The sequence below is a fragment of the Sander lucioperca genome, chromosome 6, assembly GCF_008315115.2.
Source record: "Sander lucioperca isolate FBNREF2018 chromosome 6, SLUC_FBN_1.2, whole genome shotgun sequence".
NCBI lineage: Eukaryota > Metazoa > Chordata > Actinopteri > Perciformes > Percidae > Sander > Sander lucioperca.
Genome location: NC_050178.1, coordinates 5,828,379 through 5,846,469, shown reverse-complemented (window position 1 = coordinate 5,846,469; position 18,091 = coordinate 5,828,379). Strand labels below are relative to the sequence as shown.

At 42.5% G+C, this 18,091-nt stretch overlaps 1 protein-coding gene across 1 annotated transcript in view; it reads left to right on the top strand.

Moving 5' to 3' along the window:
- skib (v-ski avian sarcoma viral oncogene homolog b) overlaps window positions 1–18,091 on the top strand; it is a 32,382-nt gene that overhangs the window by 11,759 nt on the left and 2,532 nt on the right. Inside the window, exons 2-5 of the mRNA XM_031301584.2 lie at window positions 15,660–15,773; window positions 16,004–16,107; window positions 16,220–16,455; window positions 17,730–18,004. Of these exons, the coding sequence (XP_031157444.1) occupies window positions 15,660–15,773; window positions 16,004–16,107; window positions 16,220–16,455; window positions 17,730–18,004 (729 nt within the window). The remainder of the gene's footprint in view (window positions 1–15,659; window positions 15,774–16,003; window positions 16,108–16,219; window positions 16,456–17,729; window positions 18,005–18,091) is intronic.

Below are 18,091 nucleotides of genomic sequence, written 5' to 3'. Positions count from 1 at the left end.
CAAGTTTAATTGGGATTCTCCTTTAGCAATAATGTGGATTTCCTCAGTTCTGTCACGTTGACTATTTTTTATGGTAACATTTCTTTCAAGCCATCTACAAGTCTGCTGTAATGTAATGAAACCACTCTTCTGTTTGCAACGACTTAAACAGTTAAAAACATTTTGGGACTCTTAGATAATTTATTGCAAAGGATCCCAACGGAATAAACAGTTTAACTGTCTCACTTCATGGATCTCAATGTGTCTCCAAGCAAATTCCAGTCACACTGTGGTTTCCATTTTGTGGTAGACAGAGCTGCAGTGTAAAAAGGGGTGGGCTGCAGTCAGTCAGTTACTGCTGTCTGTGGGTAGACTATAGGCAGAGTGGCTGCTAGCAGCAGCTCCATGGATTTTTATTCCTGCTGTCCAACAGGACTCCATCATAGACTGCAGCAGCACTCGTTATTGAGGGCACACACTCCTGTGCTGCATGCCTCTGTCCTCATTACCTCTGCAGCAGCTTAGCTCTCTGCCTTTGTTCTCTCTCTTGGCTTGAAACTGGAGAATATGGAGAGAAGTGCTGAGGCTGCAGTAAGCTCGGCTGCCCACAACTTCTGCCGCACAGGAAAAAACATAGCACAGACAACCACCACCCCCCTAAGCCCTCTCGTCTAGATATTTCCATAAAGCCAACGCACAGGGGATGCTCTACTTTGATTCACCATCCTGACTTGGATGTGGGCTGGTTTGCTCTGTTACTTCTTATATTCTGTTTGTTGTCCTGGCTGCTTGTGTCACTCGTCTGAATTAAAGATTTCACTCTTAAGTGTATTTGTGTGCTGGCCTACTGACCAAATGCCCTCATGGCCAATCTGCTGTTTGAAAGGTCCTATAGACTTGTTTCTCAGAGGTGTCAAACAGCAGCCGTGCAGAGTGGCTGGAGGGACAGTAAACTTTTATCACACTAATAACCCACAGTCACAGCTACCTTAATGGCTTAGGCAGCCATGCCAGGGGTTGCCTGGAGGTCAGGTTGAATTGCAGGACATAAATGGTAGATTCCAACCGGTAGAACAAATAAAGGAAGAAGAAAAAAGGAGGTGCATTTGAGGTGAGCAGAGGGGGAAGAAAGTTGTTATTGGAAGAGCAGATAATCACTTAAATTGATTTGCCATAAAAGGAAGCCATTGCTTGGACTGCTCTTTCATAACAAGGCGATCTATGGCCTTTTAACCCTCTTTCCCACCCAACTCTGCACACTCACAAACCTTGGACTCAGTCCGAGCGTGCCGTCAAAGGGCACAACTCCTACACAAGTGACAAGTGAGTGAAAACATTTGCCCAGCACTTGGTGAAAACATGGGTCAGAGAAGCAGCAGAAGAAGTTGTGTGAGAAAGGGGATTTGTTAAAGGAGTTTCAATCTAAACTTTTTTTCAGATTCCTCTCCCTTTGGCTGAGGTGGACGGGTCTTGAGAGTGTTTGTTTTAGGTGAAGTCAGTGCTGGAACAGAATGTTGTGAACCGCAGGCCAGACTGTGGTTCTGCGGTTCAGCTTCGACCTGAATGCAGACGGCTCTGTTTGTTTTGCTTCTCCGTTTCTCAGGGAGAATTTTAGACGCTGCCAAAGTCCTGTGCTCACACCCAAGGCACGCAAATAAAACCCCTTCACACAGAAGAAGAAAAAATGTACCTGGGTGTAGTCGATACATCTGGACCTCACCACCACCCCAGAGCAACGGTTCACATCTATTGGTGCCTCTGCTGTCCTGCTCTCATCTTGTAAAAGGGCTCTTTGGAAGATGAGATGGCGTTTGATTGTTTCAGTGGCAGGATGTTTGTGTGTTTTGTTCCAAGCCTTTTCATAAATAGCAGTTTATATGTTGCTGAGGTCAACTGGTTTTACTAGACTGGAGAGGCAAGTCCAGAGGCACGGAGGCCTCCCCACCATCTGGCAGCCATAAAAGGGGAAGCAGGAGGTTTTTAGAGGGGGTTTATGGGATGGTAGGGTGAGACATTGAGGGGAGGAGAGACAGAGTGGATGGTGGACTCTGGTTGCCCCCAAGCTGCAAAGCTTCCTCTGCAGTCTGAATGACAGGTCAGAAGTTCATTGCCTTCTTTTTATCCTGCATCTGCCTTGGAAGGTGAAGGAGGTGACAGTTGGTTCAGAGTTCGAGGCCAAAGGAGAGGACGTCATCGTGAAGCTGTTATCACTGCTGCGAATAAAGATATATTCTGGGAAAGATATCTTTGTTTTGATTTAATAAGCTGCCTGTAAAAGTGTTTCAGAAGATGGTAGCTCATTAGTGTGTGCCCCCTTGTTGTTGCATTGCCGTCAGCTTGTTATGTTATGCAGAAGATCAGATCTGAGTCCTACAGATGGTGCAGAATTATGTGGCTGCGTAAACACTGGTGATTCAATGGCTTGGTGTTGTTTGGGTATGCGTCACCCTCTCAAAGAGCCCTGCACAACTTGTTTCGTACGACTACAGAGCCAGGCTCTCTCTTTTTGTCCAGAAACAGCCTTACAGTCATGTGGTGGCTTTATTTTCTTTGCACATCAGACTTAAGTGGGAATAACAGCATTGTTAAGCCATGAAAATACTGGAGTTTGAGGCCAGCGAGAGAAGATTTTTGTGATGAAGACACTCCTGAGAGTCTCAGTTATGTTCTACTGGATGATTTCTTTCCCAGTTTTAAGAGCCTAAGCTGAAGCTGTCCGGCCCATCCGAAGCTGGATCCTCAGCCTTATAGGTTTTCCAGAATGGGGTTATCATTGCAGAGGACTGTGCTGCTTTGCTGACTCTGGCACTGATACCTCCCATAGAGATTTCATATTTTGTTATGCTGCAGCTGAGATGTGTTAACCCTTTAAAACCTTCAAGATATTTAGGTAATAGAACATTATTGAGCTCTGTTTTACCCACTTTAACGCTTCCATGTCACTGTATGTACATATATGTTGTGTAATATGAAAAGAGTAGTAGTGTTTGATGAGTTAAATTGACCTCTTTTTCTCACAGTTTGTATATGAAGACACAAAAGTGCTGACAGCAAAATAATGAGTGTGTTTGGCAGGCACGCCCTTGTAGGTTTCTGTGTCACTCAACTCTAATAAATTTTTAATCGTTTCCTTTCTGTGGTATAGAGCTCAACATGGCTCTGTTCAGTCACACGCTATTTAGGCGTCTCCTGCTGAGTTCGCCTCATAAAGTAGGGGGAATAGAAAGTGTAGGGAAGGTATTTTCACTCATTAAGACCAAAAAATTAGAAACATAGTGAAGTCGTGATTCATTCAAGCAGAAATGCTTGATGATTCAAGGTTCTAAAGTGTGAGAATTTGCTGCTTTTCCTCGTCTAACATTAGTAAAGTGAACATTTTTAGATTTTGGACAAAACAAGACATTTGGGCTTCTGCAAATTGTCGTGGAATTTTTATTTATTTATTCAATTAACCGAAAATATAATTCACAGAATAATCAATAATAAAAATAATTGTTACTTGGAGTCCTAGTTTCCCTCTGAGGCAGACACCACAGTGTAATCTAGTGTAACACCAGAGGCGATTTATATAGTAGCAACCTCAGTGGTGGCAGAGTCATTTCAGAGTCCATATTATCCGGTCTATTTTGGAGTGGCTCCAAAAATTATCATGACAATGGTATTAAATATACTTCCATTGCCAAGAACATTGATTGCACTTGACAAACTTTAAATAAAGCATCAAAGACACCTTCAAAGGCAACCACAGTGAAAGAATCCAGCCAGAGATTCACTGAGAGCCTCTCAACATACTTCGGCCTGTTTGTTCACTCACATTTTGTGTCACGTCAGAGTCTCAAGTTTTAAGAAAAGGACTGAAATAAAGCCCAGGCCCTTGATTGAGAGGCTGGAAATGAAGGACTCTGCTCTTGCTTTAGTGGTTCCGTCCACTGCAGTGATTCAGTGGATAAAAATGTGGCCTGTGTCTCTTTAAGAGCGCTGGCCTGTCTGCAGAATGCATCAGTCCTGTGGAGCAGACACAGGCCAGAAGGAGGAGGGGGGTGAAGGGAGGAGCGTGGGGCTGTGCGGAGGGAGGAACAAGGACAGGAGGGAACAGCCACAGTCTGGGCTTCCAGCCTCCTGGCTAGACTGCTGAAAGTTATTATTGAGTTCCTGTGTAGGGCCTCCCCTCCCTGCGCATACTCCTCTGTGCTCACTACGAGGTAGACGGGGAGTATGGGAGAGGCAAAGAGAAAAGTTGGCAGCCTCCCATGCCCCATTGCAATGACCTTATATGCAACAAATAAAGGATAATTTTGTTTGATTCTGTGCTTTTGCAAGGGTGAAGCCTCTGAAAGACTGAGAGCAACCACACACACTAACAGCCTTACAGCTGTTCAACAGCAGCTGAAACTGTGGCCTAGCTCTGTTGTCTTAAGTTACAGTTTAGCAGACATGTCCTGTTTTCTTAGGAATGGCCTTAACTAGTCAAGACAAGAAGGTTGGCGGTTCACCAATGAGAAAGCAGCAAACTAAATCCTCTCTTGGCGTGCTAAGTGATGAGTATGATTCAAGGACAGGTGGTGGGAGGACGATAACTCCTTCAGTCTCCTTCAAACAACTTTGTCTTTACAGTAAATGACGGCCATGAATAAAAAAAAGACTTCTTAAAGCATGAATATAATAAAGATTATCAATAGCTAGTTTGCATTTCTTGCTGTTCTGCTGTGTAATTAGTCTCGTGTAGGTTATGTTCAGCGTCTCAGGTCAGCTCTGTAGGTCTCAGAGATTTGCTGGGAAAGACCATGGAGATTACATAGTCACACACATCATGCCCTCCTCTGAGGCCTGTGCCTGCCTTCAACACTAATCCTGGCCTGCCTTTTTCCGTTAGCGGCTACATTAGCTCCACAAAGTGCCTGCATCCTTCCAGCTCAGCCCACCAAGAGAGAGACAGACTTTTATGTAATGCTCTGTCCGGTGTATTTGTTCTGAACCTGCTGTTGCTTAAAGCGAGGTTCCCGCAGGTTAACAGTACCCAGCTGCTGCCGTCCTACTGTACCGAACGTGTCATGGCTCTGGCTCACGAAAAGCCTAACCCATGCAGCACCTGAGGCTCGTCAGGAGCACTAGTTCTCCTGCACATATTTTCTGTAGCATGTCACATAATGTGCCCTGTTTAATCCAAGCATGTGTCTTCATTCATGGTCAGTGTGATCATTCGGCCTCTGTTTTAATGCCGTTTTCAGGCAGGGTTTGCAGGAAAGCTGGGCGAAGGGGGGAAAACCCTGGCGCTGAAATGGGTATTTTGTGGAGTTCTGTTTGTTGAGTCAGAGCTTAGTTGGGCTCTACTGTTATGTGGTTGCCATGGAGAAAAACAGTTTCTTGTGCAATAAAATCATCCAGGAAAAGACATTTCCAAGATTTTTTCAGAGTCAAGAAACAGACGACAAATTGCAGAATTCATGAGGTGCTGCGGTCCACCACCCGCCCCTCTCAGCCCTCCATTTTAGAGCGCTCATATTCATTTTATGGAAGCTGCGAGGCTCGAGCCCTCTCACCTATTTACTTCTGTAAGCAGATATGTTTTCCTATGAATGGAGGAGGGAAACAAGACCAGTGTTTAAGGATGGAATGTGTGATCTTAGGAACGGATGTTGTGGGTGTTTTATCCCCTATTTCCCTTACAGACAATTCCTTGAACAAGTGGAAACAAGTGAAATGCTATTTGATCTCTTTCAAATATTACTGTATACACATACTTGCACTGTGAGGCCCTCGTCAGACTCAGTGAGGGGAACATTTTCAGAGGCAATAACTCCTGGTGTAGTTTTAAAAATGCGTTGATTTAATTGGTTGAACAGTTTTAAAAACCCACTGGCTTTCTTGTTCTTTTACTATCTCCTTGAGCTGTAATTCTCTTCAGCCACGTCAAGGCTCCCTATGCTCTTTAATATAAGGTATTTTATTCTTACTGTTTCTGTCTATCTGAATGGAACCATTCGTCCTTTTCAAACAGCGCAGCTCCCTGGTTGTGCTTTCTAATATTACAGAAATACCTTCTATGTAATGGCACTGTATAAAAAGCTATGATCCTAGGCTTTCAAGCTTATTAGCTAAATTTGAAGTTCAAAGCTAGTTAAACAAAAGAATGCCTTTACAAGTCACATTAGGTGTGTGTCACATTAACTTCAATAGCATTTCATTGTTAGAATGGTTTGAAACAGAGAATTGTTTGAAACAGTGGTGGAGAAGAGATTAGGGTTTTCTAACCTGGTGACCAGAAAGGCAGCATTTCAACAGAATGACTAGAATGGTATCTATAAATTTCAGCAGGATTTATTACCTTGGTTCAACCAATTAGCTCCCGAGCAGTTCTCAGGACATATACTGTGTTGGTGAAATGGCATCACATGGGACCCTGAGTGAGCAGTGACCCTAACTTCACCTCGCCCTCTCACAGCTTTTATGGCCTCCTCCCCGAAACCCTCCTCTGCCCCCGTCCCGTCCCCTTACACCTCTTAACCTCTGGTATTCATCCCATTTTCATCTTTCCAACTAAATCTGCCACCTGCCCTAGTGCCCTCCTCTCCAATGGCTGCTCTGGGGCACGTCGTCATGTTTCTCAGCTAAATTAGCTGTGTGTTACTGTGCTGATGGTTATTGTTGCTCAAATTATATTATTTAAAGCACTAGGTCTACTGAAAGTATGTTATATATTTAGTCTGCAATATATGCTCATGACCTAGAAATGGGAAGAGGGACTAGTTAGGAGCTGAAGAAAATATCTGCAACTATTTATATATAATCGATTAATTATTAAAGTAATTATTAAAGCAAAGGTTTTTCCAATCCCAGCTTCTGAATTGCTGCTTTTCTCTGTCCTATCTGATAATAGACTGATTTTATTTTTGGGTTTTGGATTGTTAGGACAAAACAAGCAACTGTGATCCACATTTTTCATTATTTTACAGTGAATCGATTAATCGAGAAAATAATCGTTGGATGAATCGATAATAAAAAAAAAGTTATTTGCAGCTGTAATCTAGTTAAGAAAGAGAAGACAGCAAAATAATGGGCAGATAAATCCCCTGTGAGGATTACACGTTTATGGAAAATGAATTTTCTCATTACTAAAATGTTTTTAAAAAAAAAACAATAGTAGCAGGGAAAAATCTCACAATGTTACTCATTGACATTAAGTGCTATCTGAGTTCTTGTCATTAGGGACAAAGGTGGTCTGTTTTTAACATGGAGATCTGACTGTCCATCTGGCCTGTCAATCTCTCAGACACTGGAGGTCTAGACCCTGGCTGAGCCCAGACTGTTGTAGCTGGCAGTCCCCATGCAGTTGCTCTCCCTCCCCTTCGTCGGTCTCCCAGGCCTCGTCCTTTCCAGACTCCTTCACCGGCTCTGCCCTGTGAGGGAGGTGCAGAGGAGTCGTACAGTACCAGGTACTGCGAGTGATATAATGGTCAGTGTAATTGGAGCCGTTACTGTTTGGGTTGTAGAGAGGTTATCCAATGACATTTTAATCGTCTTTCTGCCTTCTTTGCCGTGGCATTAGTATTAATCTGCAGGATTAAAACCCAGCCAGTCAGACACTGGACTTGCTGTCTTGTTGTAGAGCAGAGGGAGTGTGCTAACAGCAAGAATGGCGGCGCACAGTTCCCTGCGTACACGCAGGGATGTGCTTATCACTACCAAACTGAGGTTTCCAGCCTGGATACATTAGGCCTCTGATGAGCGGATGGTTAGTTATCACACCCAACTGTCTCAGATGGAACAGAGTTGCTTTTCATCAACGAGAAACCACAGATTTTCACTCGTCTCTTTCATTACTCTGCCATCGCTATCTTTTGTTCCTGAAATAATTTGTTTAAAGTGATTGTATAGGATATCTCAAGCTTCAATATAGATGATTCTATTTACATTTTTCTTGTGCATTCCCCCAACTTTATAAATGTGAAATACTAAATCTCTTGTTTCATTTTTTGCAAAAGAAAAAATGAATTCCCTTGGTCGGAATTCAATTGCGGCCATACAAATGAAACTGCATTTGCAGAGAAAATTATATTTGTAGTTTCAACACACCTAAAATAGCCGTATATTTCATTATTGTGAAATAGGTCTTTTTATTTGAAATCTCTCCTTTACATTCAGATGTATTATACAAAATAAGTAAGCAAATGGAGTATTTTACTTTTAGAAAGCAATTCCTTGTTCCTCTATGACCATAAATAAACTGGCACTGATGTCCAAGATATGACTTATTGAACCAAAGCTATATTGTTTACATTGTAGATAAGAGGTGTAAATGTTGACATTACTCATCTTTATCTGTTTTTTTTACAACCTTTAATCATAGAATATCTGAAAACATTGTAAACTATATTATAAATATGTCACAAATTATAAATCTGAATAAATGTAAGTTATATATCATTTAATTACACAGAGAAGCATCACCGGCACAGAGTCAGATGAATGTCAGTGCAATGCAAAGGGATTAAGCTTGCACGGCAAAGATGGCGTTGGCACTGCTGCACAGCAGAGATCAAGTTCTGTGAAGGCACGCAAACATGTATAAATGTCAGCAAACAGCCACACAAATGTTCTGCAACACTGCTTCATGATACTCTCTGAAATTAGAGAAAAATGAATTGCTTTTTTAATTTTGGACCAACAGTGATAACAGCTGGAATGCGGTGATAAGTTTTCTATTTTAAGTGTGGGAAGTATTCTTGCACACACCTACCTGGAAACCATTTTTGTCGCCCTGACAAAGACTTTCTCACAGCTTTCCCTTAATTCACTTCAAGCGCACAGAGACAATCTGAATCCCCATTGTGTATTCCAGTAGTGTTGCAGCTAAAACTACCATGGTCAGAGCTCTTTCTTTAATCAATGGATACTGTTGAATAGAGGATGCAAAGAAGAGAAAAAAATGAATACCTAATATTTACATGATTAAATATTTCATTTAAGTTTGAAGAGAAAAACAAAATCCTTCTACTCAATTACAGTGAGATGTTTTGAACCTAGAATCAACCACAACTAAAGTGGTAATTGACTTTTGAATTGAATTTCATCGCGAATTCACAGAAGCCTTTTCTTCTTTTAATCATGATGTTCCTGAAAGTTACGTGAATACTTTTCGTGTAAGAATTCATTTTACCCTTTGGGTGCACAAAATGAAATTCCATGAACATAGGTCAGCTCTAGTCTGTCTTTGCTCTTCCTCTGTCTTTCTCGTTAACCTTCATCTCCTCCGGCCTCCTGTTAACTGCAGCTGCTCCCACATTACAAGTGTGCTAAATGTGAATAGAAGCATAAATGGATTGTGTGTGTGTGTGTGTGTGTGTGTGTGTGTGTGTGTGTGTGTGTGTGTGTGTGTGTGTGTGTGTGTGTATGTATGTGTGTACCTTTATTGGTTTGCAGACACTGCCTTGTGTCTTCCCTCAGATCATGTAGTCTGATGTTTAATTCCCTAATTCCAACAGTACAGCAAGGGGGGCTCAGGCAACCATCTTCTGAATTTGGCACTATGCGCGTCTATACATACACCAGTCAGAGAATTGTTTAATTTCCTAAGATAACTTTGCCTCACAACCATACCAAACATGCTCATAATGTATAATCTGCGGTGAAATCTGTTTTGTGTCTTTTAGTCTAGGGTTTCCATGTCTGTTGAAAGGACTTATGAGACCTTTGTACTGTGAGGTCATCCTCTGAGAGAGAGAGAGAGAGAGAGAGAGAGAGAGAGAGAGAGAGTGTGTGATTTGGACACCACTGTCAACATACTGTAAAAAAGGCAGACGGGCATGTCCATGTTGTTATGGTTGCCATGTTTGGACCTGAATTGGAATTCATTTCTCGCCGTGCAGTAGTGCAGTAATCTTTCTTTTTGTTTGCTTGCACCAGCGAGATGATCTTTTCAGGGAATTCACTTCAATCGGGAACAGTTTTTTTTCTATGACGCAGAAAGTAGAAATGAAACATGTCATCAAAGGATTATAGAGTTTAGTGTGTCTTAATAGTTTGAATTCACATTTGTAAAATGTATGATTGCATTGAGTGAAGTGAATTAAAGACAAAATAATACATGTACAGTATGTCTTCACTGCATAAAATTCTCCATTTTATCAAGTCAGTAAGTCTAAATTTCAGACCTTGAAGTCTTCAAACTCTTTAAACAAGTAGCAAAAACAGCCAGAACTGAATGCATCAGAAATAGGTAAAATACTCATATAGTACTCATCATACTCATTTCAAGAATTAAGACTCAAAGCTAGCTGTGGAATGTAACTAAGCACATTTACTCAAGTACCGCACAGCAATTCAAGGTAGACTACTGGTACTTTACTTGAGTAGCCTACATTAAATTTAATTTACTTAATACATCTACTCTACTACAATACAGAGTGACAAGATGCTAATTACACATTAATGCAATACTAACTTAATAATACAATAGTATAACACTCATACAATTGAGCACTTCTATTTTTGATACTTTAAGTACATTTTTCTACTTCTACTTAAGTGAAAGACCTAAATACTTTTTCCACTTCAAAATCACAAATTTGCAATTAGAGGGCTTCACAACCCTATATCCTGAGAATGACACAGTTCACGTGCGGAAAAGTTAAATAAAATTGGCATGAAAAAAAACTGAGGAAAAACCTCAGAAAAGGCCAACAGAGGTGGGACCCTTCTACCAGGGCAGACATGCATGCAGTAGATGTATATAATGAGTAGACAGAATTAGCTGTAGTAAAATTACAAACGTACATATACGAAGAGTGTTCCGTTTAATTTACCCTAAGTGGTTCCACTGGGGTCCCTAGATCTTGTGTAGCATTATTCTTTCACACAGCTCGCTTTATGAATTGTTAAAAAATGCAAATGTTCTTCTGCCTTTAAGCTGTATGTGTCAAACTGTGTGGACCTGATGAGATATTTTCCACATTTAGGAGCAGCAGCTCGTCCTCCTCAGACCTCATCAAGTCTCAATCCCAAAGACAATTAGGGCAATCCAATAAGATTTACTGTAATGCCGAACTTATGCCAAGCCCTGCAGCTCTCTTTGTGTCCATATACTGTCATGGCTTAGTTCAGTTACATAAACAATATATCCTTAAAACTGGACACATCAGAGACAGAATAAATTGATAAATTAAGCTAAGATTTAGCAAGGGGAAATGGGAGCTTGAGCTCTAGGTAGGGATGAGGTTTCAGGGATATTCTGGGCAGACACCAATACTTTTCCCCCAGCTGTTACAAAAGTGACCACAGGGCTTTATATAAATCAAGAGACTGTCGTACAATTTATGCAGTGAGAGTTGAATAGAGAGCTCAAGGCATCCCTGTGAACACCCTCACCAAACTACAGGGATCAGATTACTAAAACTAGTATTCTCTCACTTCCAACTATGGCTGTTACCCGAGCGAGCCATGCCAGTTGCTGTGCCCTTGAGTGAGACAGCGCCCCACTAAGCACATGTCGATCTGGGGATTACATTCAGGGGTTTAGGAGGGAAAAAGAGGACGTAATCTGAAACTGTTGTACCTTGTTGCTGTGCACTTTGCTTAATGCCACACTATCATGCAGCATGCGTTGGTACTGTATGACTGTTGCCCGAGGAAGTTCAGCTGATGAAACAATTTTTGTCTCACCAGATGACTATTGCCCCATGTATTATTTCTTGACAATTTCTTCTTTTTTTAGCGCCACAACAGATTTCGATTTAACCTGCTGTTATAAGATTTGTAGGTAGTTGAAGTTATTAGAGGAATAGTTCAACATTTGGGAAGTAACCTACAGCCAGCAGCCGGCTAACTTAGCTTAACATAAAGACTAGAAACAGGGGGAAACAGCGAGCCAGACTCTGTCCAGAGGCATACAAGTCTGTCTACCAGCACCTCCAAAGCTCAAAAAGTGACAAGTTGTATCTCGTTTGTTTAGGGGTAGTGCCCGCTTGTCGTTTCCGGTTGTAGCTTCATATTTACTGGACAGACGTGAGAGTGGTATCAAACTTGAGACAAACGTCTGGCAGGGCAAGAAACACAGTAGTCAGAGATTGATTGATGTTGTCTTCTTCCCAGTCTTCTACTCATCTGTCCCTGATGGCAATTGAAACTACTTTTGACCAAATAATTATTCCCGATTAAAAGTGTTTGCAGTGTATTCTGTGGGCACCTTTTCTGGAAAGACAGGTTGTTGATGTTTTTAAATGTCATTTTTGTAATACTGAGCAACCCAAATGAAAGTCAATTGTTAATGTAATGACAAATGTCTTAAAACCTGGGCAAGTAAAACCAAAACTATCTGCATGACTAGCTACCTTCAGAGGTTTTTGAGAAAATATGTTTCTATAATTTGGGCGAATCAACATCCTTTGTGGTGTAGTGACGCTCACTCTTAAATAACCAAGTTTAAGATATCTATCTGGTTAATCTCGACCTGCGTACCAACAATCGCCAGCCCTGGTTTGGTCCCAGATTTACTGCATCAGGGTTCAATAAACAAATATCATTGATTAGCTCCATGTTCAAGTGAAAAAGCAGTTCAATCCCCATCACGCTCCAGTTAGCACAATATTGACACATTGTTCTTCAAGCAGGTCAAACGCTCTGCTCTTAGAATAGACATTGATATGTTTGCGATGTGATGTGATGTGATGTGTTGTGCTGTGTTGTGTTTCTGAGTGATTATCTGCCATGCCAGCATGAAAATAGCTGGGGCTTATCCCGGTATTACCATGCTATTATATGGCACTAATTAAAAAATAAAGCGTGTCTACTCTTGCCCAGCTGCTATTAGACCCTGTTTAGCCTACAGGTTTGCTTTGAAACACTCCCTTATTACAGCGCCTCAAAGAAATATCATACAATAGCGAGTTGAAAAGGGCAATGCTTGAATGGAGTCTTAAAGGAGAGGCTGTACTTGGCCTTCAAGTATACATTCCTTCAGCTCAGTGCTTCCTCTGTGGTCCCGCTCCCCTGGCCCAACCCCCCTCCCACTCAAGACTCAGTTCCCACAGGGGACTCGGCCAAAGCAAACTCCTCAGAGGAAGTCTCCCTCTCTTACCAGTGAGAGAGGGAGAGGAAGAGAGAGAGAGGGATGTCCTATCATCTGGCTCAGTGGGACCTGCTCGGCAGTAGGATGTGTGAGGAGGGTGTTATGACTCCGTGGCCATGCTATGTCTATGATGTGGTGGTGAGTTAAGCCCGTGCGGCTGCTCTCCTGTGAGGTCAGTGTCAGATTTAGCCAGCAGGTCCCTTGTGGTGTCTGGGAGTGTCTGTTTTTCTGACTCTATTATGTCTAGCGCTCTTAGCCTTCCTGGAGCTGTAAACCTCAGGGTAGAAATAGTACCAGACAGGCAGACATCCTTTTGTCTGGAAAACAACAGTCACGCCAGTAATTACAGAGTCAGATTACACCAGGGCAGCAGTTCTTAGAAAACCACCGGCCTTGAGTCAGGCAGGTGAGGGGTCGAGTCACCATTGCTGAGCAAGATTCAGTCCACAGGAGGTCTGGGTTAAAAGAATTGACCTACAGTAGCACAACCAAACGGTGTGCGTGCGTGCGTGCATGCATGCATGCGTGCGTGCGTGCTTGCGTGCATGCATGCGTGAGAACGGTGGGGTGTGTGTAATGTGGTTACTGGATAGACAGGTAGAGACATTTGTGAGTCAGGGAGACGTGAGGGGAGTGTCCAGACAAACATGTAATGAAGCAGAAACCAGTATGAAGTAACAGTATGAAAAGGCAGAACAGACATGAGAAGGTGGCATAATAAACTTTTATTTTAAGCAGTATATAAACATTGAATAAATAGTTTATACCACTATAATGTAGTTAGCTGATCTCTCATGTTGACATAATTTAATGTAATATTATTACAACTGTTTTACTATATTGTCATTAATTATCTGTTTATACGGCAGCCTTCACTTATGGGTGACCACAGAAGGAGTTATAGTTGCTTACAACCACAGTGTATTATAAACTATTCATCACATCTAAATGTACTGCCTATAAATGCTAAATAGGGGGGTTAAAGTAAATAGTGAAAAACACTGATCACAATTTCCCAGAGCTCAAGGCGATGTCTTAAAATTGCTTGTTTTATCTGTTCAACTGTCAAAAACCCAAAGATATTTATTTTACAATAATATAAATCCGAGACTAACACTTTATCACATTATCAAAGCTTGACCCAGAGAATAGATATTATTTATTCTTGGTAAATTACCCAAACGATTAATTCAAATGATTATTAAAACTCTTGCAGATTTGTAGACTCAACCCAACAACTCTTTGTTGCAGCGCTACAGGGAATCTGTACTTCAGGTATACAGTGTCAGATCTAACACTTCCACTCTTGAGCACACTCTACCAGACACACACTCCTACACACACACATATCCTCCCACACACACATATGCAAGTCCACGCCCGCACCCACCCACCTCCCCATGCGTCCCGTCCACCACCCACTCATAGCTGCGTGCACGCACACACACACACACACACACACACACACACACACACACACACACACACACACACTCACACACACTCACTCACACAGCGGCTGGCTTCATGTAGAAAAGCTGTGAGACGTGATTCATTACCAGCCAAGCTTCTTGCTTAATACTAAATGAGGTTTGTCATTAATTTCCATCTTGAGGTGATTACAGTGGAGCAGCAATTAAGGTTTCACAACTACATGCAACCCAGGAGTGTTTTCCATTGAGGATTTTGAATGTAGACAGAGTAATCATTTGTCTTGAATCGTACACGCGGACGAGGAGATGGGGGTGTTTGCCATTCCTGGAGGCAGAATGTCATAGTAGTGAGTAAGAGAGTAGCAGGCAGGTCTGTGCTGGCCTCTGTGCCTACCTAGGTAAACATATCCTCTGTCTGACAAGTGCAGACCTGAGGGCTGCGGAGGTTAGCTATCTTGACACATGGTCCTGCAGCTTTCCACACACACACAGAGACATACAATATATAAATCAGGGATTCTGTATTTTGTGGCACTTAACAAGGCAGATGCTTCCCTCCCCGGGTTTTCTAAGTGCAGTTTACCTCAAACATTTCATGCCTCCATAGCCCTCCCTGAACTCTCTCCGAACACTTCAACTCAATCGTCTGTCAGATCTGAGTGCAATTACTTTAATTTGTCTCCCTCTCTGTCTTCCTCTGTTTCTATATTGCAATATTTCTGTGGTTCAGGCAGTCGATCTGCTCCACCTGATGGCGCCTCTTCTGCCTGGCAGGGAGCATGTAGCCCTACTGGCTGCCAGCCAGACCAGCTTGAGTGTCTGCTCAGCTCAAAGCCCTGCTCACACACACACACACACATACACACACACAAACATGCAGACATGCCAAGCTCAGAGACTGAACGCTTACACAGACACATCTTCTATCCCCCTTGTCTCTCTTTTCTGTTTGTCTATTTTTTTTTTCTTTCTGTGACTCTGTGACTGTAAAGCTGTAAAAAGTCACTCCGTGTTCAGACAAATTTGTGTGTTGCTTATGATTAATGTCATTTACAGTCAGACTAGCATTTTTTAGAATTTGTAGGCTCCTGAAATATCCGTTGAACACTCCATGATGGAAAATCTGCACTTCATATCTGTGAGGATCTCGATGATTAACTGTCTATTCTCTCTCCTTTCCTCAGTCTCCGAGCCCAGTCCCAGCCAAGAGGTCTAAATTCGACGAATTACCATCTCCATCAGCTGACAAAGACAGGAAACCCGACTGGCTACAATCGCTGTCAAATTCTGCACACAAGGTTTGTGTGTGTGCATGTTGCCAGTGTGAAACAGGATTTGCTGTTAAGAGTCAAAAGGGAGTTAAAACCATTGTCCTTTTGAATCATCACATTATCACCTATGACCTCTCATCATTCAGCCTTGTTAAATGAAGAGGGGCCTTTGAGTTTGTTCGTTGCGGCTGATTTAATATTCTAGTGGTATTTTACTGTGAGTTTTCCCAAGTTTATTGTTTTGTTTGTTGTTCCAGGATCTGAAAAAAGTCCAACTGAAACAGAGGCCCTCTGCTTTCCGCCCCTGGTCTCCTAAAGCAGCAGAAAAAGAGAATTCAGCTACTCAGAATGAGGTGGAGAGGTGAGTCATCTGATGAAAGCTGTGATAGTTTCGGTATTAAAGAGACAATATTTGTGAAATTGTCCATTATAACCAATGAATTGCTTTAAATGGACCTGTATTGCCTCCACAGATCCTACTCAAAAAGTAACAAGACTTTGGCAGCTCCCAATCTCATAGCAGCTCCCCTGGCCCCTCCGGTCCATCCCAGGGACAGCCACACTTCGGGCAGGGGACCTGCAGCCATTTCCAGGCTGCCGCAGGAGCTGCATAATGGAGACGCACAACCTGCAGCAAAAATTTCCCCCTCCTGTACAGCTGAAGACATGGACACAGATGGAGAGATTGATGTGGGCGACTGTGATGATCGTGAGTACCACCCATCACCTAGAGTTTGTAATAATCCAGAGAAACACTACAAGAGTCAGTTAATATTAGATACAGGTTTTACAGTTACAACTTGTATTACACAGTAAGCCCAACTGGACATGAGCCGCAGCAGAGCTGGGTCAGGGTGATTCCTGTACAACTGCACCACCTGGTGTTTATTGGAAGAAATACAAGAAAAATAAAAGTGCAGATTTTTAACTGTAGTATAAGTTATTGCTTTGTAATCTTTTGCAACAGGAGCTGTACAGAGGAAGTTTTAGTTTTAGTTTCGTGCTTATTTTTTTTTTTTTGCTGAAACATGCAGCTGTGAAAAAATGTCTGTATGGATGCTTTATCACAATGATCCCCAACTTAAACCCCAGAAGGTACTTCCGCAGTTGCCAGTTGTGGAAAGATTATAGAGTAACTCAACTAATTTGAAAAGATATAAATTACGATTAAAATAAATAGATAAATAGTTATATCCACATATTGTGTCAGGTGTAACACCTGAACACCACATATTGTAATTGAAGGGTCTGACACACCAACCCGACGGCCGACCATTGGCAGAAAAGGGAGTCGGACTGATCAGTCAGTTCCCATCTCTCAAAAAAGTGCCTCGGAACACACCGAAGCTTGAGCGTCTTAAAGGAGAGGCTCAACTTGAGCGTACGGTCTGCGCATGCAAGAGACGTAATACGTCTCCATGACAGCAGGCGGCGCTAATCTATATTGTCGCACAAAAAATTTAAACCAGAAATGACGGAACATCTCTCTAGACCTAGTAAACACAGAGCACGCTGTCGTCAGTCATTGTTTTCATCAGAGAGTGTTGATAGTAGTCAAGAAGGATTGTTGTTGTCATTACTCGCTGAATGGAAGAAAATACGATGGCTAGTAATAAGAAGATACTAGCGTTGTCAGCTCTCGGGCTTCTTCTTGTGGAAGAAGCACTGATTCGCTAGTCAAGGGCTAGCACTCCACCAGTCAGATTGGTCATTGAGTCCGTCTGCCCACTGGCCGATTCAACAAGTCAAATCGGCCAAAATGGATGCCGATGGCTCCTTCGACTGACGACGGCACGGAACACACCGAACAGACTCCAGTCACCGACCTCGCTAGACTGTCCGATGGCCAATAATTGGGTTGGTGTGTCAGAGCCTTAAGAGAATATGAAAAATAGCTAGCAAGCGAGCAGAGGTTGAAACAGTAAACACAACAGTATTCTTGCAATCGCTGTCCTAATAATGTTAAAACTCTCTCTCTGTCAGGTCCAGTGCCAGCTTCCTCGCTTGCTTCTCCTCCGTCCGCCCTCACCAGTGTGTCTCAGACTCTGACCCCTCAGAGTGTTGCTGTACCACAGGAGGGACCCAGCTGGCTTTCGGGGACAATTGGCCCAGAGGTAGACACCCTGAGACAGATGCTGTATGGAGGCACGGACACCAAAGAGGCCCGGGAAAAACTCCTGCAGGAGATTGTCAAGATGAGAGTGAAGCAGGAGGAGAAGCTGGCAGCTGCTGTGCATGCTAAACGCAGTCTTCAGCAGGTATTCACATCCTGTTCCTGTGAAATACTATGTGATAGGAATGACAGTAACCTCTAAAAAAATGTTTGAAACATGACATGATTTTGA